Genomic DNA, 23,396 nt, shown 5'->3' with positions numbered 1-23,396 from the left:
GAAGCCACTACGCGAAGAGCGCCTATATTGTCGCATAAATACTGAGCAGGAAAAGTCATAAAGTTTTATTGGTTTTTACATACTTGTCTATCGTTTTGTGGATTAACCACACTTTCTATGGCTAAGGATCCCTGTACGGTGTTGCAGTTTGCGCAAACAATAATGAGTTTCATTTATTCGCTCATGATCTGGTGCAGGTCTTTCCGGTTGACGCCATTTCGGCCGTTTATATGGCGCTTCAAGTGTAGCTCATTAGCCAAGGCGACTGGCGAGGAATGCCTTCTAGTCAGCCACACTGCATGTAGAATCAGTGAACGTGCTGCCCCTGTGCAGAATGGGGAGAGCGCGTGATCTTCTGAGTTTGACCGAGGGTAGATTGTGACGGCCCGAAGGCTCGGCGCGAGCATTTCGGAAACTGCACGACTTTCGGGCGTTCAAGGAGTGCGGTGGTGTGGGTCTTCGATACGTGGCGAATACAAAGTGAAACCACGTCCAGACGTCGTGGGGTCGGACGGTCGCTAGTGATTACAGATGACGGACGTCGTAGGCTGGGCAGATTGGTAAAACAGGACAGGCGAGGAGCTGTGGCGGAACTAACATTAGACTTTAATGCTGGGCAGAGTACAAGTGTGTCTAAACACACAGCGTACCGAGGGCCTCCGCAGTTGACAAGCCATGCATGTGCCATGTTAACACCACGACATCGGCAAATACAACTGAAATGGGCACGTGACCAACGGCACTGGGCGTTGGCGCAGTGGCAGAGCGTTGCATGGTCTGATCAATCCCGATACCACCTTCATCATGCCGATGGGAGGGCGCGAATCCGTAGTCGCCCAGGGGAACAGCTCCTTGACACATGTACTGCGGCACAGAGGCAATCTGGCGGCAGCTCCATTACGCTCTGGGGAAAATTCACTTGGGCATCCATGGGTCCAGTGGAGCTCGTACAAGGCACCATGAAGTCCAAGGAGTATCGTACACTGGTTGCAGACATGGCACACCCCTTCATGACGATCATATATTCCAACAGCAGTTGCATTTTCCAACAAGATAATGCGCCATGTCACACGGCCAGGAGTTTGTTGAAGTGCTATGACGAACGCAGTGACGAGTTCCAATCTATGTGCTGGCTCGCCATCTCGCTAAACCTGGACGCGATCGAACACATCTGGGATGTGATTGAATGTGGCGTCAGAGTTCATCGCCCCCTTCCTCGAAATTTACGGGAATTAGGTAACTTGTGTGTGCGAAATGCTCCCGGGACGTACTACGGTCTCATTGCTACCATGCCACGACGTGTCGCCACTGTTATCCGCACCAAAGGTGGACGTAACTGCTATTAGGTAGGTGGTCTTAATGTTCTGGCCGAGCAGTGTACAGTGCATTTCTTTTAACAAGGTTCAGGGACGCAGCCAAGCCTAACGTCTTCCTCGTAACAGCATCAAATGTTCTCACGAAATGAGAAATCGTGGGGAGATGAGGAGTTTAGCACAAGCAGTAGTGCAAGGTACATCCATGCCACGTGCTTTCTTCGACAAAGCCGACAGATACTAGAGAATTTTTTCGCTCGTCGGTAATCGAAACAGGTATCTCTTAAAAGAGCGGCGCCACAAAAGCATCTGTTAACGACCACGATTATGGTTGCAGCCGCGTGTTCGCTAATGTTCAAACGCACCGATATTGTGCTCTTTATAACTGATGCAAGCGTTTCTCGATATATTCTGATGCATATGCTGATTCCTGTTGAAAGCACACTGTCTTGGTTTCCCGCGCTGAAAGCACTGCCGGTGGATCAAGTGTGACAGAGGATTTCACGGTATTGGCTTCTTATTTCTATAAGCTTTGTATAGTGGTACCTAGAATTAACGTAATTTTGAAATTATTACGAAGATGAGAAGAGCTTCAAACAGTTTATTCGGCAGAGTTGTATAAGTTTAAAACATAATTAACGAATGCTGGCTTTATTTTGAACTCTGTGACAAAAGTGTATGCTCATTGATGTTCGTTTATCTTCTAACTATAGTGGTATCGAGCTCGTCCCAGCACCAACTACCTGTGTGATGCTCTTTTCCCCTTTCAGAACAAATGGCACAGTCCACTGGTTCTCTGACGCGATCATCTGCGCCTCTGAGTGCACAGCGTGGGCGATGCTGTCCCATAAAGCGAGCACGGGGCGCACTGCCATTTTTCCGAGCCGTTTACGCTACCTGATATATAGGGCCACAGAAAACTTGCGACTAAAATGCACAGTGCTTCCCATATACAATTAATGGTACGACTGTTACAGTGAAGTATTTCCCTATATATACTATCCAAAGCTGGCTCGCAACACAGTTTATATGCTGAAAGAGAAAAATGCGCCAGATTAATATCCTCACATTGCAGTTTTGCGTCAAGAATGATGAAACCTACAACATCTCCCACAGGAAGCGAGAATTTTTTCATAGTTATTCCACTCAAGTCCACGTTCTAAAATGCTTTTGAGTAATCCATCTGAAAATAATAATAAGCATTTAAATAATTTCCTGACAAACACGTGAGTCCGTCATACGTAATATGTGTCTGCAGTACTGAGAAAATTCACACCTTAACAAAAAGGCCGTCTCTGAAACGTGATCAAGACACGGTATTTCACTAAAAAAATAACATTAAAAATTAAAGTTGATTTATTTGTATGAGCACCAGCATTACAGTCAAAAGCTGTAGAATGAAAATATATTCTCCAACAACTGAAGCCATTTTATGACAGAGCACAAAAACAAAACGCGAAATAGGATCAATTTCATTTCGGACAAAATCACTTCTGGCGAAAACACACAGCAGTTGCAGCTGAAAACTGTAACGAAAAAAATCTTCGAGCGCGATTAAGTTGAGGAGACGGTAAGTCCTTTAGAGGAGATACGGCTAAACAGTGCCAGACGCACGCTAGATACTCATGCCTAAACGGTCGTGTCGTGTTTACCTTGGAAGCAGCTCTCGGTGAGCATCCCGGCTCCACACCACTCCTTATATCCTCACGCTCTCAGTTGGAAGTCTGCGCTATTGGTTTAGCCGTCACCAAGTAGCCTCAACCATTTGATGTTGTAAAAGGAATTTTAGGTGATTCAGACTAGTTGTTGTAAGTCCAAGTTCTAAAATTAGATTATATTACACAACATCTCTTCGCAATAGGAAAAAGCGCACTTGTGTCCAATCACATAAGAAACTACACAGGCAAGATGAATAGTTAAGGCACTAAACTTGTATTCGCGAGGAGCAAAGTTAAAATGCTGTCTGAACAGCTTGATTCAACTTTGCTGTGGTTTTCGTAACTCCACCTTGACGAATGATGGTATAATTCCTTCAACACATTCAGTGACGATTCTCTTCTCCACCGTTGTGCAAACGTGCTAGATCAATGTCTCTAATAAACTCGAAATCGACGAGAAGTTAAGTCTAACTAACAAAGCAGTTCATTTAAACTGTAAGGGCAATGTAATCTGATTAGTATAACTGTGGAGCTCCGATCTCTCACCTCGATGGTATTCATGTATCATGTATCATTGTGAGGATGCAGTATGAGCTGATTCCTAACGAACGTCTTTCAAAAACAATTTGTATGAAGCTATACGAACTAATTGCTCGTGACTACAGGGGAAAGGAGGATGATACATCCTGACTGCCTGCAGAGGTGCTTGCAGAGTTCGTTGATGCACCAAAGTGCAATGTAAATCTGTCGTAAAGAACGTACTGAATCACCGAAAATTATATACAGTCACTTTAGTCAAGAATCACTAATCAAGATATGGAAATAACACGGAGATTTTTGCCTTCAACAGCATATTTTGTCTGCCGCAGTCTTCAACCATCAACAGAAAGTAGTAAGAGGACAGTAAGGCCTATGTACATAACGCACGGAATGGCACGGCCCTACGGTCTCTACCTCCGAGAGTGGTACAAGCCCCAAAACAGGGACACTGACAGGTACAGAGGGGCGCCGGTGCCGTACTGACCTCCAGGGCGCCGTTTCCGCACTCATGACCTTGACCTGGTGTCCTGCGGGCTGCTTCCCTTCCCCGGGCTGGGCTTGCGAGACGCACTGACCGCGTGAGCCTTGCGGGAACTGGCCTCTGGCCTACGGCCGCCGCCGGGCGTCGCGACGCCCCCTCCTCTGCCCCCTCCCCCACCCGTCCCATCCCACTCGCCAGGCCCCCACCACCTGCCCCGGACGACGCCGACGCGTCTTCTAGAATATCTCACCAGCCGCAGACTGTTGTCCATTTTTTTTCTTCTTTCTTAGCGAACTAATACTGATCGGAGACAATCTCGTTCTGCTATTAACTAAGAATCATTTGTTACAAGTCTAAGGTACCTATTTCTCGGAGAGTCGAACTCGGATACGTGAATCTGGTAGGGTGTGCTCCTCCGATCCGTGTATTAGAAACACCCTAATGGTCCGACTGAGTGCTTTACTTGTAACTGACTGCTCTTCTGTAGGCTATCGATTCGCCGGCCGCGGTGACCGAGCGGCTCTAGGCACTCCAGTCCGGAATCGCGCGACTGCTACGGTCGCAGGTTCGAATCCTGTCTCGGGCATGGATGTGTGTAATGTCCTTAGGTTAGTTAGGTTTAAGTAGTTCTAAGTTCTAGGGGACTGATGACCTCAGCTGTTAAGTCCCATAGTGCTCAGAGCCATTTAAACCATTTGAACCAGCTTTCGATTCTCGACCCAGCACACGGTTTCCACTTGTTACAAATAATGAATAATCTATGGTCAGTACAAGACCAAATGGAGAACTTAAACGTCTGTTCAGTAGGCCGTAAATAAATATTTCATCTAATTACTTAGATTAGCCGTCAATCGAAAAGCACTGCCGCCCTTCCTCTTAGAATCAAATCTGTATTTCGTTCCAGGTTTAACACAACGCCCCTGTCTCTGTCAGGGCTTCTCTCTTCCTCTAGCCTGTTCTCTTATCAAACCTTGATTCGGCATCTTGTTCAAAGTCACCTAATCCCTTTACTCTCTCAAACAAACCATCACATATAACTCACAATAAGTTTTCCCTTTTTAACAAATCCACACATCTCATCCCGAAAATCAACGAAATCCATTTTTACCCCTAATAAAAATTGCCTTCCACTACCACAGCCAACAGGAATGAAGCAGCCCAGTTCGAGCTTCTCGTAAATTAGCAAGAGAATTGCCCCTTTTATTTTTTAAGTACAAAGCTGGCCATTTATATTTTCATTTTTAATATTGAAGTATATTAATGTGTCTTAGATTATGAATCTTCCTGTCAGTGTTTTAAAGTACTTGTCTGAAGAGCGGGTATAAATGTTAAGGATGACAACCCAACCACCTTCTGTAGGTTGTTACGAAGGAGAGAAAACAACAATAAAGTAGAAAAAACAAAGGGCAGAAAGATGCGTTCAGGCTGCTCTAATTCTGAAAAACGTTTTCAGTTCAGTTGCCAAGTGCTGTAACTTTCAGTATTGACAATTTTTTAAGGCTTTCAACTCAAGGGACCACTGATCACATACCGCGTTTAGTGTTCGATTGAAGCAGAGATACATGAGCCATAATCGAATGAAATCCGTCAGCGAAGGGATGGCCGAAACCCTAGTACACCTGCTAGACGAGGTATCATTTTTGACGACAAACACCTCAGACTTAGTATTTGTAGCATGTGCCCAACACATCGCAAATCTAATCGAAGGGAAATTCTATATGGTGTTGTGGCTTTGTTCAAATTTTTCGCTAGCTTTGCCGTAAGACGGGGATAGACGTTAAATGGTTGTCTTGAGTGCACGGCTCTCTGTTTACTTGCGAAATATGAAAACTTAGGTTTCCTAAGAATTCTGTTGTTTATGACTGGGTAGAAAGGGCTGAAACGACGTAGACATCAATACCAGATTTTGCAGGCACATGACCCATTCTTGAGGCTTTAGTCGTATCCAATATTTCCGTAGGATTGAGCTGATTTCCCTGAAATTACGACCGGGAGCGCAGTACTGTATGGAAGTGGAAATAGGGGCCTAAGAAAACTGGAGAGTGCGGAGACAGAAAGATTAAGACGCAGGACAGACAACTGAATCTGCGTTAGACGAGTAGAGATGAAAAGGTTGGTTCGTTGGTTGGTTCGAAGGAGGGGACCAAACAGCGAGGTCATAGGTCCCATCGGATTAGGGAAGGATGGGGAAGGAAGTTGGCCGTGCCCTTTCGAAGGAACCATCCCAGCGTTTGCCTGAACCTATTTAGGAAAATCACGGAAAACCTAAATCAGGATGGCCGGACGCGGGTTTGAACCGTCGTCCTCCCGACTGGGAGCACAGTGTGCTAACCACTACGCCACCTCGCTCGGTCTGAGATGAAAAATTAGCAAAAGTAAGGGAGACTTTGTAACTGTATTGAACTACCCAAAATACTGATGACTGAATAAGGATTGATTCGTTATGAATAGTTGAAAGACACCAATAAGGATCCATCTGTAAGCCTTATAATCTTGCTCTGAAGAGTTGCACTGCCACTGAGGGTTCGAAACGGAATGTAAAGCTCCGGTATACACCGTGCACGAGTTTCGAGGAAAAGTAAGGAGATTTCACTTTTCCATCCGGAAGGAAGTCAGAGTGGAGAAGGCAACTTGCTGTAATAACAAGTGTAGTATGTGTAAGGCCAACAGACAAAACAATACTCTCTCCTTTAAAAAAAGAACACTAACCACTTTGGATCGCTTTGTGACCCTTCTCTGCTTGCGTAATTCATTACGGTTAAGTGTTGTGTATGCTGCAGCCTTTTTATGGATTCACCTCGGTACGATCGGTCGGCGTCGAGGTGTGACAGAAGGGCAGAAAGAAACTATCGTGTTCGGACGCGCCCACGACCAAACCGTGAATGAGGATTCCCTGGTGTATCGCCGCAGACGGTACATGTGTCTGCAAGGAATGGTATACCACACACAGCTTTGTAATGTGGCGTGAGAAGAGTGGTTATAGAAGATCCTAACCAACGCAGAACGGAGACGAGGGTAACGCCTTGTCAATGGGAATCTGTTCCGAGCCCGATAGGAACTACTGCAAATCGATCTCAGTCAGTCAGCGAAAACTGCGAAGGAAACTGCACGCAGTGTACATTTGGAGTCGGGTACCACGCGGAGGCCATTGCTCACCAGCGGCACGAAAACCTACACATCTTCGGTGGGTAAAACAAGACAGAAATTGGACAGTGTTCGACTGGTGGCTTACAGTGTGACCTGGCGAACTGCGATTTTGTCTCTTTTCGAATGATGCAAGGCATCGATTGCACATAAGGCTCAGTATGACATTAAAATATGGGCGGCCATGTACCTCAAGCTGCAGGTCGTTCTGTGACGTTTTTAGAGTGTTTTTCATACCATGGTTTCGGCCAACGTATTCAGGTCACTGTGAACATCAACCAGATTGTTTGTTAGAACATCCTCGGTGACCAATTGTTGCATTTAGATTACAATTTTCTGACGGTTATTCTGTGGCCACTGACATATGAAGGGCTTATTTCAATAGTGGTACAAGTCCATTACCTCCACTTTTCTGCTTATAATGATTCTGACTTTAATGATCCAAGCAAACAAAAAGAAAGGTTCATCTCTAGCAAGAAGCCATAAGCTTGAATATTTCTGGTATCTCAACTGCAGATTTTTCAGCGCTCATTTAACTTTAGGACTCTGTATCTCAAAATGAGCAAAAATGGACTTGTACTACAATTGAAATAAGCCCTTCATATGAGGGGCAGTCGAAAGGAATTCGAAACCAGACTCAACAAGACCATGAAATGGCTCCGTTCACAAGTGATTACCACAGGCTATGGTAGATGTAATTACTGGAAGCACAAATGGGGACAGACTGACTCACCCAACTGCGACTGTGGGAATCCACAAACTCTACATCATATCGCAATGGACTGCCCTACGAGGAGATTCCCTGGCACAATGCAGGAGCTGCACCTCCTGGAGGGAGATGCTTCTGGCTGGCTGAGGGACTTGGACATACAACCATGAGTCTGGTCTACCCTTCTCCTTCTGAAAAACCTATTACTAGATACTATTACTATAATTTCTATGTATTTTTGTGTATTTTGTGTTTTACTTCCTTTTTTAGATCTAATAATTGTTTGTTGCCTGTAACATTGACCATTCATTGTTTTTATACGTTGTTTGTGTTACTACTTACTTACTGCTGTATTCTATTAGCCATACGAAATATATATACCACACGCTTTAAGACGTTTATCCCACTGAGAGACGAGACGATCAATTCCTGTTTCATAGAGCGCGTTCGGCCGCCGACGGATTCACAGCCGCACCCACTTTTGCAGTTCCTCGTCCGACCGAAACCGACGTCCAAGCACAGCTTGCTTCAGGTCGCCAAAGATGAGAAAATCACACAGTGAATAATCCGGGCTGTGCGGAAAACTTTGCAGTGTTTCCCAGCCAAATAACTGAAACGTAGCCTTCGTCCGACCGGCAGTGTGTGGGTGGGCGTTATCATGCAACAAGATGATTCCGTCCAACATCATTTATGGGCTTTAAGACTTTATGACACGTCGCAGTTTCTGGAGAGTATCTCCATAGCGCTGCTCATGACTGCGCTTCAACGCTCGAGGAACACGAGGAGCAGAGGACCCCTGCAGTGGATGAAGGAGGTTCTCATGACATTACCGGAACTTGTGTCCGCCCCAGGTAGCTGAGTGGCCAGCGCGGCTGGGTCGGAGATTCTCTCCGCTCAGGGACTGGGTGTTGTCCAAATCATCATCGTTTCATCTCCATCGACGCGCAAGTAACGTCAAATCGAAAGACTTGCACCCGGCGAACGGTCTACCCGCCGGGAGGTCCTAGTCACACGACATTTACATTTTTTTTTTTTTTTTGATTCCTCTCAGATGGAATTATCCTGTTGCAGGATAACGCCCACCCCCACACTGCCAATCTCACGAAGGCTACACTTCAGAGAAAACCCTGCAACAACCTCCGTACAGCCCAGATCTTTTCCTGTGTGATTTTCACATCTTTGGCGACCTGAAGGAAGACGTGCGTGGACGTCGATTTCAGTCGGACGAGCAAGTGCGGGAGTGGGTGTGGCTCTGGATCTGTCAGCGACCGACCGCTTTCTACGAATAAGGAATTGATAGTCTCGTCTCCCAGCAGGATAGATATCTTAATGCGTGTGGTGATTACTTTTGAATGCAACCATTCCATGGTCCTGTTGTGAGGGGGGTTCAGTTTTCATTTGGCTGCGCTTTATATTTACAAGGCTGGACGCTTTTGATCCTATTTTGAGGAACGCTCAGGTACGCTATCGTACCTCCATTAGGCAGGTAAATCACCCGATCTTAGTCCCACGTAACATGTCTGGGAGTATTTGGAACATCAGCTGAAAAGTAGCTGTCAGGATCTAAGCAGTTTGGTGGCTCTACGGGATCTAATCGTTAGGGACTGTTTCCTGTGGGATATGGCACTGCATTTATTGAGTTGTTTTACCACGCCATCTTCAGGTTTTTATTTCATCCTTTCGACGCCATTGCAGGAACATTCTTTCCGGTGTACTTGCGTTGGAACTTTCTTCCATCTGTTGAACCAAATAAGTCGGCCTCGAAAGTGTACACAATTCGACTGTTGCATTTTGCGAAAGGTTTGGGTAAATGCCGGGAAGATGTAGTGGCCGCTCGGAGACAGCAGTGAGGACAGCGTAAGGGGCGACGTGGCCTTTCTGCGGCATGCTGGGAGCGCGGCCCTAGCGTTCCCCGGCGCGCGCCGCTGCCGCCGTCTAATTATTCCCTGCCTAGTCAGCGCGCGCTGCAACATTCAGCATACGGCTTTAAACGTAGCTGCCTGGGATGCTACGAGCCACACAGTGTAAGGCACGGACAGCGGCCACAGATGGCATCAGTGGAGAACTACTCGGCCCAGTGACACTAATGTTACCACCGCTTATGTTCCATGTCAATATGCAATGACCACTCAGAGTGGAGCGTGGAGCGTATGTAAAGCATGTGGGGGGGAGGGGGCGGAAAACACTGCAGTCGTTATGATACTGCGGAAACGGAGCGATTTATCTGACGCGTCAGAAGTACATGATCTTTGACTTTGGACATGGGTGGAAGCGTTTCCAAAGTGACGAAGTTTGTAAACTGTTCACATCCAGCTGCATTTAAAGTATGCCGTGCATGGAAAAATGGAGCTACACCAAACAGTCGCAGATGCAACTGTGATGCAGCACAGGCCATAGAAGACAGGGATGAGCGACCGCTTCGGAGATGTGTACGGACAAAGTGATGTGCATCAGTTAAAAATGTGACCGCACAGATGAATCAAGGGGCTACCAACAGGTCTCCTCAACGACCATTCAGAGAACGTTGTGGAAGGTTCAAATGGCTCTGAGTACTATGGGACTTAACTTCTGAGGTCATCAGTCCTCTAGAACTTACAAGGGGAGGCCGCCAATTGTGAATTTCAGATTCGATTCATACTGCGCATAATAAAAGCTCATGGCCACAGGTGTAATGTGGCAAAGCACCAAGATGCACTTCTCAGCCGTTGTCGAGAAAATGGACAGTTAAAGGAAACCGTTGCGGTGAAATTGTCTCTACGATTAATAACTTTCCACGGCGTCGTGGCGCAGCGGTAAGCGCTCGGGTTTGAAATCCGAAGGTTGCCGGATCGCATCTCACACCATGCAACTTTTTTTTTTTTAGTATTTGTTTTTTGTAATTCAGATATATATATATATATATATATATATATATATATATATATATATATATATATATATAAACTAAACGAGCAGCGATAGAAATACACCGTTTGTTGCAATATGCTTGGGACAACAGTACATTTTCAGGCAGACAAACTTTCGACATTACAGTAGTTACAATTTTCAACAACAGATGGCGCTGCGGTATGGGAAACTCTATAGTACGATATTTTCCACATATCCACCATGCGTAGCAATAATATGGCGTAGTCTCTGAATGAAATTACCCGAAACCTTTGACAACGTGTCTGGCGGAATGGCTTCACATGCAGATGAGATGTACTGCTTCAGCTGTTCAATTGTTTCTGGATTCTGGCGGTACACCTGGTCTTTCAAGTGTCCCCACGAAAGAAGTCACAGGGGTTCATGTCTGGCGATTAGGGAGGCCAATCCACGCCGCCTCCTATATGTTTCGGATAGCCCAAAGCAATCACACGATCATCGAAATATTCATTCAGGAAATTAAAAACGTCGGCCGTGCGACGTGGCCGGGCACCATCTTGCATAAACCACGAGGTGTTCGCAGTGTCGTCTAAGGCAGTTTGTACCGCCACAAATTCACGAGCCGGCCGAAGTGGCCGTGCGGTTAAAGGCGCTGCAGTCTGGAACCGCAAGACCGCTACGGTCGCAGGTTCGAATCCTGCCTCGGGCATGGATGTTTGTGATGTCCTTAGGTTAGTTAGGTTTAACTAGTTCTAAGTTCTAGGGGACTAATGACCTCAGCAGTTGAGTCCCATAGTGCTCAGAGCCATTTGAACAAATTCACGAAGAATGTCCAGATAGCGTGATGCAGTAATCGTTTCGGATCTGAAAAATGGCCCAATGATTCCTTTGGAAGAAATGGTGGCCCAGACCAGTACTTTTTGAGGATGCAGGGACGATGGGACTGCAACATGGGGCTTTTCGGTTCCCCATATGCGCCAGTTCTGTTTATTGACGAAGCCGTCCAGGTAAAAATAAGCTTCGTCAGTAAACCAAATGCTGCCCACATGCATATCGCCGTCATCAATCCTGTGCACTATATCGTTAGCGAATGTCTCTCGTGCAGCAATGGTAGTGGCGCTGAGGGGTTGCCGCGTTTGAATTTTGTATGGATAGAGGTGTAAACTCTGGCGCATGAGACGATACGTGGACGTTGGCGTCATTTGGACCGCAGCTGCAACACGGCGAACTGAAACCCGAGGCCGCTGTTGGATCGGATCACCTGCTGCACTAGCTGCGCGTTGCCCACAGTGGTTGCCGTACGCGGTCGCCCTACCTTTCCAACACGTTCATCCGTCACGTTCCCAGTCCGTTGAAATTTTTCAAACAGATCCTTTATTGTATCGCTTTTCGGTCCTTTGGTTACATTAAACCTCCGTTGAAAACTTCGTCTTGTTGCAACAACAGTGTGTTCTAGGCGGTGGAATTCCAACACCAGAAAAATCCTCTGTTCTAAGGAATAAACCATGTTGTCTACAGCACACTTGCACGTTGTGAACAGCACACGCTTACAGCAGAAAGACGACGTACAGAATGGCGCACCCACAGACTGCGTTGTCTTCTAGATCTTTCACATCACTCGCAGCGCCATCTGTTGTTGAAAATTGTAACTACTGTAATTTCGAAAGTTAGTCCGCCTGAAAATGTACTGTTGTCGCAAGCATATTGCAACAAACGGTGTATTTCTATCGCTGCTCGTTTAGTTTTTATTGCCGTTTCAAATATACCGGTCATTTTTGAAACACCCTGTATATATATATATATATATATATATATATATGAATATATATATATATGAATTACAAAAAACTAATAATAAAAAAATTTGCATGGCGCGAGATTCGATCCGGCGACCTTCGGATTACAAACCCGAGCGCTTACCGCTGCGCCACGACGCTGTAGTAAACTATTAATCATAGAGAGTAGTTCACCGGAACGGTTTCTTTTAACTGTCGATTTTCTCGACAACGGCTGAGAAGTGCATCTTGGTGCTTTGCCACATTACACCTCTGGCCATGAGCTTTTATTATGCGCAGTATGAATCGAATCTGAATTTCACAATTGGCGGCCTCCCCTTGTTAGAACTACTTAAACCTAACTAACCTAAGGACATCACACACATCCATGCCCGAGGCAGGATTCAACCTGTGACCGTTGTTGTAGTGCGATTCCTGACTGTAGCGCCTAGAACCGCCCGGCCGTTGTGGAACATTAGCATCCTCAGTAACTGCATAGTTCATGCACTCATGCTGACTGCTGTTCATTGCCGATGCAGACTGGAATTTGTACGTTAATACAGCAACCGGACGATCAGTAAGTGGCAACAACTGGACTTCAAAGATGAATAACCTTTTATGCTCCGTCGGACAGCTGGCCTTTGGCTCGTTAGACGCGAAATTTCTGAAAGTAAACGAGGAATGAGTTTTATAGACTGGGGATGTTTTCTAGCATTCCCTGCGTGATTTAGTGACTCTGGAAGGCACGGTGGATCAACGCGCATCGATCCTTGGGGACCATGTCCTCCCCTGCATGTAGTTCGTTTCCTCTCGGTACGATAGAATCTATCGGCAGGAGAATGCAACGTGTCAAACAGCTCGCAAGACAGACAATATATAAAACAATTGACAGACAATATATAAAACAATTGAAGACGTCGAAATGACAACATCTGCTGCCGACAAGAAGAAGAATACTATAAAATCTGTTGCCGCACATTCACTACTAGATGGACCCGCTGTCTTTTGTGGATGTAGACTGAACTTCAGTATTGATCTAAATGATACATTTTCTCATGGTAACGGCTGGTTGACAGTCGCTATTGTACGAGGTGGTACAGGCGTACCTAATGTATCAGGACTTGAAAGCTTCGTCGACCGTGACGTCATAGCCTACCGCACATTCCACGTTTGTGATAATGCAAATAAAGACTTTGGCAAATCATCATATATGTCACCCTCACCTCGAATGGGCTGTTCGCACCATGGGTCCTCAACCGAGAAGCCTAGCGCAACTGCCTATTTGACTGGAGTCTGCATGGTTACACATCCCGACCGGTATCTTTCAGAACGTCTATGAATCTCGTCCTATACGTTTCTCAGCGGTCCGCAAAGCAAAAGGTGTTTATTCGGGCACTTGACTGGTTAAAAAAAAAATGGTTCAAATGACTCTGAGCACTATGGGACTTAACACCTAAGGTCATCAGTCCCCTAGAACTTAGAACTACTTAAACCCAACTAACCTAAGGACATCACACACATCCATGCCCGAGGCGGGTTTCGAACCTGCGACCGTAGCAGTCGCGCGGTTTCGGACTGAAGCGCCTAGAACCGTTCGGCCACCGCGGGCGGCTCTTGACTGGTGGTCGCATTAATGTGACTGGACAGTGTAGAAGTGCAGTCGTTTGATGTGGAGCAGTAGAGTACCAGAGATGTCACTCGATGCTTACCGGAATACAGTTCTCACGAAAGACGAATTCTCTGCCGCTGAGGACAATAAGTCAAAGATTTTTTTCTTTTCGATGTTAGGCAGCTACATGCAACAGTACTGTGGAAAAATTAGCTGCCCTAGACCTACCCAAAGAGGTACCATGTTCGTACGTTACCTGAATCCCACTCCACAACAAATTCTGCTGGATGCTGGTGGACATGGATTTCACAATTTCAAATCTTATGATGGTATGAAATAACTATCGTTGTACAGAGTTATCGAAAGTGAACTTTTGTCTGGTTACTCAATAATATCCTTTAAGGAAAGACAAAATGTAAGGCCGAATTCAGGGGGCATGACGGTGCTGCCAGCGGCAGAGATACTTCGGCGCATCCGAGTGCACGAAGATGAGCACGGCTATACTTATTACAACGAGAAAGGCACTTTGAACAACCCTTACAGTAAATCTAAAGTAGATAAATTTATGATTTCGTAATAATTTTTATACAGAAGGTTTATTTATAACCTAAAAACTTATGAAATGTTTTATATTTAAAACTTATCATGCAGAGTGGGCAAGCCTCCGGCCTCGACGCTGTGTGATGAGGCATGGACGCCCAACAAGTTGTTGTGGTATCACCGTGCCTCAACCAGTTTCCATAGATGCTCAAGATAGTAGCACGCGAAGAGCCGATTACCTTAGTCGTTTCGGGGATGCTCGATTCCAGTCGCCCAGCCCTAATAATCTCTCTCTTGTCAAAATCACTTATGTCAATAGTCTTCCTAATTTTCAGCCGAGCGGTTCTAGGCGGTTCAGTCTGGAAACACGCGACCGCTACGGTCGCAGGTTCGAATCCTGCCTCGGGCATGGATGTGTGTGATGTCCTTAGGTTAGTTAGGGTTAAGTAGTTCTAAGTTCTAGGTGACTGATGACCTCAGAAGTTAAGTCCCATAGTGCTCAGAGCCAACTTTAACCAATTGTCGGCCCACATCGTTGCTAAAATGGTTTCCCATTCTCTTTTTGTTTTTCTTTGTTATTTTAACTCCTCACGAAGAGGGGGACCGGTAGCGCATAAAAACCGTTCTTAACTAAAGGTTATACATATTTAAAAGACGTTTTGTTACACATAAGACAATATTTATATTTTTTAAAGAAACACGTTGATGAACAACTTTTATGGTGTTTAAAACATTTTAGATCATTTTAAGTTACAGTTACAATTTAATTACTGATAATGATAATGATGGTATAATAGTGATGTTGCCGGGACATGAAAATTATCACTCTCGTGATGGAAGTGGAGTAATGAGCTTGACTATGGAGCCCTCTGGTTGTGATTAAAAGTATGTGAGTTGGAGGAAAGGGCTGAAAGGAAGATAAGGGGATAGTGTGAGATAGAGCGTTGTGACTAGGGATGTAAGGAGATTTCAGGATGGATTTCATCTGCGAGTAGTGGGAACTGGTTTAGGTTCCGGTAGGACAAGGTGGATTAGGCACGAAGGAGTAGGGAAGGTGGAATGTGAGTGTAGTGCCGCGACAGTTTTGGATTCTTGGTTAGTGGTGGGATATTGGATGCCAGGATAGAGTTTTGCGATTAATGTACTGGATACGATGGTTGTCTAGGAAGAAAAAAAGGTGAGACACACACATACTTTCTGTAGTAGGTCATTTGCCTGCAAATCCATGAGGCGGCTTTCTTTCTCGCTGTGAGCAGTGGTCCTAATGTTTCGGCTCATAGTGCATCTTATTTGTCCTACTAAATCCCAGCACTATGTGATTTGAGACTTACCAAAGGACAAGTCACTGTAAAACTTGTTGGACTAATTCTGCCATAAAAACAGGCGTGACCTGTTCAGTTTATGGAGTGAGAAGTGGAGGTGAGGGGGAAAAAACTAGGAAGCGGAACGCTTGGCCGTTGTCAGTAGTACATGTCTGAGACGATGTTATAGTCCAAGATTTGGCAGCTTGGATGCGTTGCTTGCAGTGTCATGTCAACGTCACGTCGAAGGTGAATGTGTGACTCCACTTCTCAACACTACCGCGAAGAACAATGTGTATACGCTTTTTGTGCCTCACACTTCTCGGGGCCCTCTACTTCCTGCTGTGCTGGCGCGCTTGTTTACGAATATTCTTCCGTCGAGAAGGCTGTCTACACGGTATTTTAAGCCGTTCGTCGGAGGCCCCGCGCATGCGCTCATGCGCCGCCAAATCTCTCTCTGGTCCTGTTTTGCTGGCACGCGAAACGACCGACCTTCCGTCCACGCGCTTATAGCCGCCGACGGTCGCTTTGGTTACCTCGTGGAACGTTCAACACTATTTCACTGCCATTATTGGAACTCGTTTTGAAAATCTGACATTCTAAGCGCCAAAGTCACCTCATGTCAATATTTAACGTCCAACAATTTTTTACGCTTTAATCTCTATTCAAACACTTTGTTTCCAAAAAGGGTCAAATTGCTAAAGTATTTGATTATGATTTCCTCCTTATTTGACGCTGGTATGCTGCACTCATGACGGTCGCCGCCCGCTGTCCCAATACAGGTAGCGAATTTACACCTAGCATATACTCGCCCTTCTTACGTTAACATCTTTCAATCATTTTTTACAATTACACTTGTCATCCTGTGAAGATGATGCGGTGCCATACTCCGAGGAGCGTAGGTGACGTTACAGGAGACACGCACCGCTGTACTAGGCGAGGTCCTTGTGGAGGTGATTTGCCATTGTCTTCCTCCGACCGTAATGGGTATGAATGATGACGGTGAATACGATGACACAACAACACCCAGTCATCACAAGGCAGGAAAAATCCCTGACCCCGCCGGGAATCGAACCCGGGACCCCGTGCGCGGGTAGCGAGAACGCTAAGGCAAGACCACGGTTGTCATCATGTAAGGCGCGTCATTTCTTGCAGGGAATATCTATTTTACGATGTTGTTACTTTTCTCTTATGCGTTCAATTGTATTGTTTCTCTACATTTATCGTTCATTTGATATACAGGCTACCTTTGAAGGTAGATCACGAGGGCAACATTTGCTTTCTTTTATTTCCTTCTTTCATTGATAAGTGAAAGTATTTTTTCTGTGTCAACTGCCTTTCCTGTACTGTGTGCTGATATGTCCTGCTTTAGTTACTACACCGAGCGTGACAATAATTAATACACTTACCTGCAGTCAAGAAGAGTAAGTTTCCGTCTCGTCGTATAATATTGATTTAAGCTTTTCTTGGTGCCACTAAACGGTTGAACCTTGATGAGGTCACGGCCTATTCCTTCCATATCTTTCACCATATGTACAATTGCATAGCGTTTCTAATAATCTCGCCGGCGACATGACGTCGAATCTATCCTTCGCTTTTTTTGTTATTTGTTGTTGTTTCTTCCATAGTTATTTCTTTGTTTGTTAGGCTGTATACCGGCCTTCTCCTTTTGAACTCCGTCAGCACTTCTATCGAACCCAGTGACGTCTCAGATAATTTCCATTTTGCGATATTCTTTTTTATTTGCAGCATACCACTAAACGATATGGTCCTTTTCTACATTTGAATTTGCGAGACTGCGTATCATCGTTCAGCTAAGATTCGATTTGACGTCTGCACCTGTGTATGTTCTGTAATGCAGAATATGGTTCCTAAATACTTATCATTAAGTAATCCAAATTATGTATTTCTGTGAAAGTAGACCAGACTGTATGTGATTATTTTTTGTGGCGATCTATAAAAGACTCTGTTTACGTGCCTCCGTTACCAACAATGAATGAACTAAGACGTCGCATAATAGCAGCTGTGGAAGCTGTAACTCAAGACATGCTACCTGCAGATTGGTAATAATTTGAATAGCGAATTGACATATGCCGTGCATCTCAAGGGGGACATGTTTAACACTTATGAAAAGGTACGAAAAAAAACTTTTTGAGTTTCCTGTTCATCAAGAAACAAAATTCATTGTACATGTTTATTAGTTTCAGAAATACAGACGTTCCAAATCGGATGTAGACAAGGGGTTAGGGTGGCCGCCTGACATCGACGCTGCATTGCACGCCGCTCTCTGATACCTGGTGCATCTCGAAGACATCCTGCTGCTGCACCAAAATGGCTCTGAGCACTATGGGACTTAACATCTATGGTCATCAGTCCCCTAGAACTTAGAACTACTTAAACCTAACTAACCTAAGGACATCACACAACACCCAGTCATCACGAGGCAGAGAAAATCCCTGACCCCGCCGGGAATCGAACCCGGGAACCCGGGCGTGGGAAGCGAGAACGCTACCGCACGACCACGAGCTGCGGACGCTGCTGCACCAATCTTGCCCATTAGATCCTCCGGCGATTCATACACAAGGCCCTTCAGCTACTACCACAGGCAAAAATCGATTGGGGACAGATCGGATGATCGGGTGACTATGCGACTGGCCCACCGCGACCAAACCACCGGTCGAGAAAGGTTGCCTGCGGATGTGCCCTCATCCATTAGGAACTGATGTCGGTCATCATCAGCACGAGATGTGATCTTTCCGCAGGCATGAATACATTCTTGTACTCATTGTGACAAGGACGTCAACAGCTACCGAATGTATTCTTGAGGATGTTCGTGCCATGCCCGAAATACATACATGTCAGTTCATGAAGAGTGGTTGCTGAGACTGTTACGAAAGTATATGTCTACCTATTGCATTCCGGACTTGCTCTGTGGGAGACAAATGGAAGGACCGGGCATGCCAGTCCTCCAGGCGTCTGGAGTGTGAACTGTTGCGTGCGGTCTTGCGTTACACTGCCGGAATATGTTATTTCACACCGTGGTCATGAAAGGTAGGACAATAGGTTTTACCATTCTTGCCAAATACTGGCGAGCACTCAGACTTCCTTCAACAGCTACCAAATCAGTCTTGTTGTCATATCAAACAGCTATCCACGTAATGATATCAGGAGTTGGACTATGAGTCATGAATGTGTACTCTTTAGATTTATTTCGATGTCAGCTGAAGAAAAACGTAAAAAGATCTCCTGTTTCCTGGTTACATTAGCCTGTACTATAAAAAAAAAGAGTCACTGGCTTCATGGTCACAATGCCATCGCAAAAGCAGCGGCCTGCTTTGTGACATGTTCTCACTTACTATATCTCTTCACTGACGAGAAAGCGAAATGTTGTACCATAAACGGAGCATTAGCTCTGATGCGCAAGAATGGGATGAAGAAATAGCCCTTGTGATAGATGACCAACGACTCCAGTGTTCCCTTGAAGCAACATGAGAGACAACGAGAAGACTTACATCGTTATAGGTCTACTAGTCGAGCGAGAAGCTTATCTTCGCTCCTCACAAACAGATATTTTGAGTATGAAACCACTGAGTCAAAGTTGGCGGTGTGAGATGAACAAATAAAGCGCTAACAAATCATTATTTTGAAACAAAATAGTATCTGAATAAGAAAATCTAATATCTACATTCCAAGCGTATTTGATATTTGATGGGCTTAGTTTCGAAAAGGGCCAGTTCCCTCTTTTGAAGTTTGAATTCGTATCAATACGACGGCTCCAAGAGACACGTAATTAGTTAATCATGGAAACCCTTCTTCACAGATATCTAAAAACATGCCATAAACAACAATTACTTTCAAGCGCAGACTCGTTCGGAGACAATTTCTTTCAAAAACGGACAAGGCAAATCTATTTACATGTGTGTATCACAGATACTATCATTTTCTGTGTCTACATGTGTTCCGACAAAATAAAAGTGTGTAACACGGTTAGTGTAAGTCATATGCTCTTATAACCTAGTTTTAAATATTTGTTGACAATTTCGTTCTCTACAGAAAAAAATGTTGAAGTTGCATGGAACTGAATTTGCGTTGTATTAAATTTTCCTCGGACAACCTGCAAAACTTATTATGCTTCCATCATGAGAAGGACATTTCAGTCAAAGCTCGCGGTAGCTATCAAACATGCTCTTAACGTGCTTTTAGACGGACCATATTTTACGGCAACGTTCGACCGCCACGGTATTTTCATCAAAATTATTGCAATGTGGCTTCAACAAAGAACAATATTCCGGTACGGTCAGGCAATATTACTGATGTACGTTGCTGCCGAGATATAGCCGAGTTGTTGCCGGTAAGGTGAATCAAACGTTAAGAGCAATTCGTACGGCCGAGCATTATCTGTTTCTGTCCTTGTATGTATAACCTTCCCTCTCCTTTCAGTCTTGCTTCCTCTTCTTACGTCGACAGTGCCTCAGTAATAATGTAAGTGAAACAATATTATTTCGAGTCAGTTCGGAAGCATGTGCGCATAAAGGCATACGAATTTTTGTCGACGACAATGCACAACTGGGAAATCGAGAGAATCATGAATTTCATAAACGTGACAGCCAATTGTGGTAACAGCTAAGAAATATGGGAAGTAATGTATACGAAGACCACAATCTAAGAACAATACATTTTCATTGCTGCTGTCGTAGTAGAACGAAATCTGCAGCAGTGATACATAATTGTATTCTTAAGACTTTTAAATTTTTTTAAAGCGTAGATGAAAATAAAAGAAAGATTGAAGAGTAGGATTAAAATTCACTGTGAAAGGATATGAATGATAATATTCACTTGACGGAATTGTTTGCTGCCTGAAGATGAAGAAGAATTACAGGACCTGTGTAATGGAATGAACAATCTAATGGATAGAGAATACGGAATTAGTGTAGACCGAGGAAAGACGAAACTAGTGAGGAACAACAGAAAGGAGTTTAGGAAAAACTTTAACACTGAAACTGGCGACCACGAAGAACACGCAATGAAGGGATTCTACTACCTCAGACGCAAAATAGCACGTGCCAGCCGAAACAAGAAGGACATAAAAAGCAGTCTAGCATTGGCAAAGAGGGTGTTCCTGGACGAAAGAACTTTACTAGTATCAAACATAGACCTCAATCTGAGGAAGAAATTTGTGATAATGTACGTTTGGAGCACAGCATTGTATGGAAATGAAACAAAGACTGTGGGGAAATCGGAAATGAAGAGAATCGAAACGTTTGAGATGTGGTGCTCTAGAAAAGTGTTAAAAATTAGGTGGACTGATAAGAAATGAAATTTTTCACAGAAACAGCTAAGAAGGGAACGTATGGAAAACACTGACAAGAAAATGAGACAGCGTGCTAGGATACGCGTTAATAAATCAGGAATAGCTTACGTGGTGGTAGAGGGCGCTGTATGGGGTAAAAACTGCGGGAGAAAACAGAGATTGGAATACATTCAACAAATAATTGAGGACGTAGGGTGTAAGTGCTACACTGAGATGAAGAATTTTATATAACAAGTAATTCGTGGCGGCCTGCATCAAAGAGTCGGAAGATTGATGAATCATCACTTCTATTTCCCTGTTCATCGTCAGCTACTAATCAACGTCCTTTTTTATTACGATCTTTCTAAACATTACTTGTTCCCCCACTTTAGACTGGTTGTTGAACGGCATTCAAAAAAATTATAGTTTTCTCACTGTACTGGTGAACTCAATGAAACATTAATATAAGCATTTACATCAAAGCGTTGCAAACGTCTTGCATTAAAAGATTGATTGATGAAAAAGCGGACTTGTATGTCAAAATATGAATCACCAGTAGCCAAAAACAGAAGCGTTATCACAATCGTGGTTGTAAACGTATACAGTCTTTCACGCTGATATTGGTTTTACCAATAACCCGACCAATTGTTTTTACGGTATATTCGTAACCCCGGTTCAGTATTCTGGGAGAGATATGTATCCATCACCAGTCCACGAATTGAAGTTTCGAAAGCAGTTACTTAAAAAAAGAACGCATCCACAAAGCCCGTTTTTTCTGGCTAACTTTTGTCCTCGTGGAATTTTAATACCGCGCTTGCTTCCAGTAGTTTTCTTTCGTTCAGTTCGCAGTAATAGTATGGTCCGTGTAAACGTTTCTGCCACGCAAATGTATTGGTACAAACAATGACGGGCACAGTGGCTGGTAATGTTGCTGAACATGTGGTTGTAATTCTTGTGACCAACAATATTGCTTGGCAACATTTCTGAGCTATATTGTCAGGTAGTTGCAATTTCTGAGACGTCACTTGAAGAAGCGAGTCTCGAATTCTCCACTCCTGCTTACTGGAGGACTGTGAGTACGAGTGGCGGTGAGCGCGTGTAGGTTCTGCTGTCGGCACTGGTCACGTCCATGTCCATGGTGTTTCCAGGCTAGAGCTCGGCAAAGTTAGTCGCGCTAATCTTAGCCACGGTGTTACGTCACAGAGTGAATTGTTCTATTTCTGCGGAGGCTGCAAGTGAGGAGGGAGGCCGCTGACAACTGGCGCACGCACATGGCACACGACAGGAATCTCGCTGCAGCCTTGCGAGTTCTTATCGGGCCGGAGCGTTATGACCTCAGGCTACGTCTGACCACAAAACTGTTCTGTCCAGTATGCAATGTCAACCAGGTAGGTATTCCAGAAACTTTCTCACGGATTTTGTTGTTGTTGCATTTCTCAGCTTCGAGTTCGTATGATATGAAGTTGAAATATTCGATAAGAGAATTTAGTTTACAAGACGATTACTATATTGTTCTAACGCGGTATGCTCAGCCTGTCTGTAATTTTTACGCTCGCGATGGAGTGTTAGGTGATACATCTGTGAAACAGTAGCAGTTCATGTTATATTTTATCTGTGGCAGTGACACCTGCAGTTGTTCTATAACGCTATTGTGTTACACCATACCTGCAATGTGTGCACATTACGTTTTAGTATTAGCCTGAATGTATTGTCCCAGAACTAAATAAAAAAATGGTTTCCATACCCCGTTTCTGATCAAGGTATTTGGGAGAACTCCCTTAGTTGTAGGACAAATGCTGAACCTGGCAATCCCCTCCTAAATTTGTCCAAATGGGGCTCCCTTTACCCTCTGGTCGCCCGATATCTAGCCGCAAAATCCCTGACTCTCGGATGATTCCTTAATTGAACAGCCCACTCTACTTTTCGGAATAGGAAATGACAAGTATTTAAAATACGTGCGCACGCCCATACAGTTTCAATCAGTCAGTCACAAACGACGATGCTGATCGAAATACTTCGATACACACACAATAGACATACATATGTACACATACACTGTCTGTTAATTTTTGATTGGAACAATGCTACCCATTGTCAAGTAGTACCAACACCAGTTCGTGACCAAGGCCTTCGGGAGGTTCTCTTGGTTGTAAGGCAAATTACGGAACTGA

The 23,396-nt window shown here is 44.6% G+C and overlaps 1 protein-coding gene across 5 annotated transcripts in view; it reads right to left on the bottom strand.

Annotated features, from left to right (window-relative positions):
• LOC124609172 overlaps positions 1 to 23,396 on the bottom strand; it is a 754,237-nt gene that overhangs the window by 400,992 nt on the left and 329,849 nt on the right. The window contains exon 1 of one of the 5 annotated variants that reach the window (XM_047140055.1): positions 3,996 to 4,135. The exons of the other annotated variants lie outside the window; for them this stretch is intronic. Within the exon in view, the coding sequence (XP_046996011.1) occupies positions 3,996 to 4,021 (26 nt within the window). The 5' untranslated portion in view covers positions 4,022 to 4,135. Of the gene's footprint in view, positions 1 to 3,995; positions 4,136 to 23,396 lie in introns of those variants that run through there. 5 annotated transcript variants of the gene reach the window in all.

Source organism: Schistocerca americana, chromosome 1 (assembly GCF_021461395.2).
Source record: "Schistocerca americana isolate TAMUIC-IGC-003095 chromosome 1, iqSchAmer2.1, whole genome shotgun sequence".
Classification (NCBI taxonomy): domain Eukaryota; kingdom Metazoa; phylum Arthropoda; class Insecta; order Orthoptera; family Acrididae; genus Schistocerca; species Schistocerca americana.
This window is presented reverse-complemented; position numbering and strand designations above follow the sequence as displayed.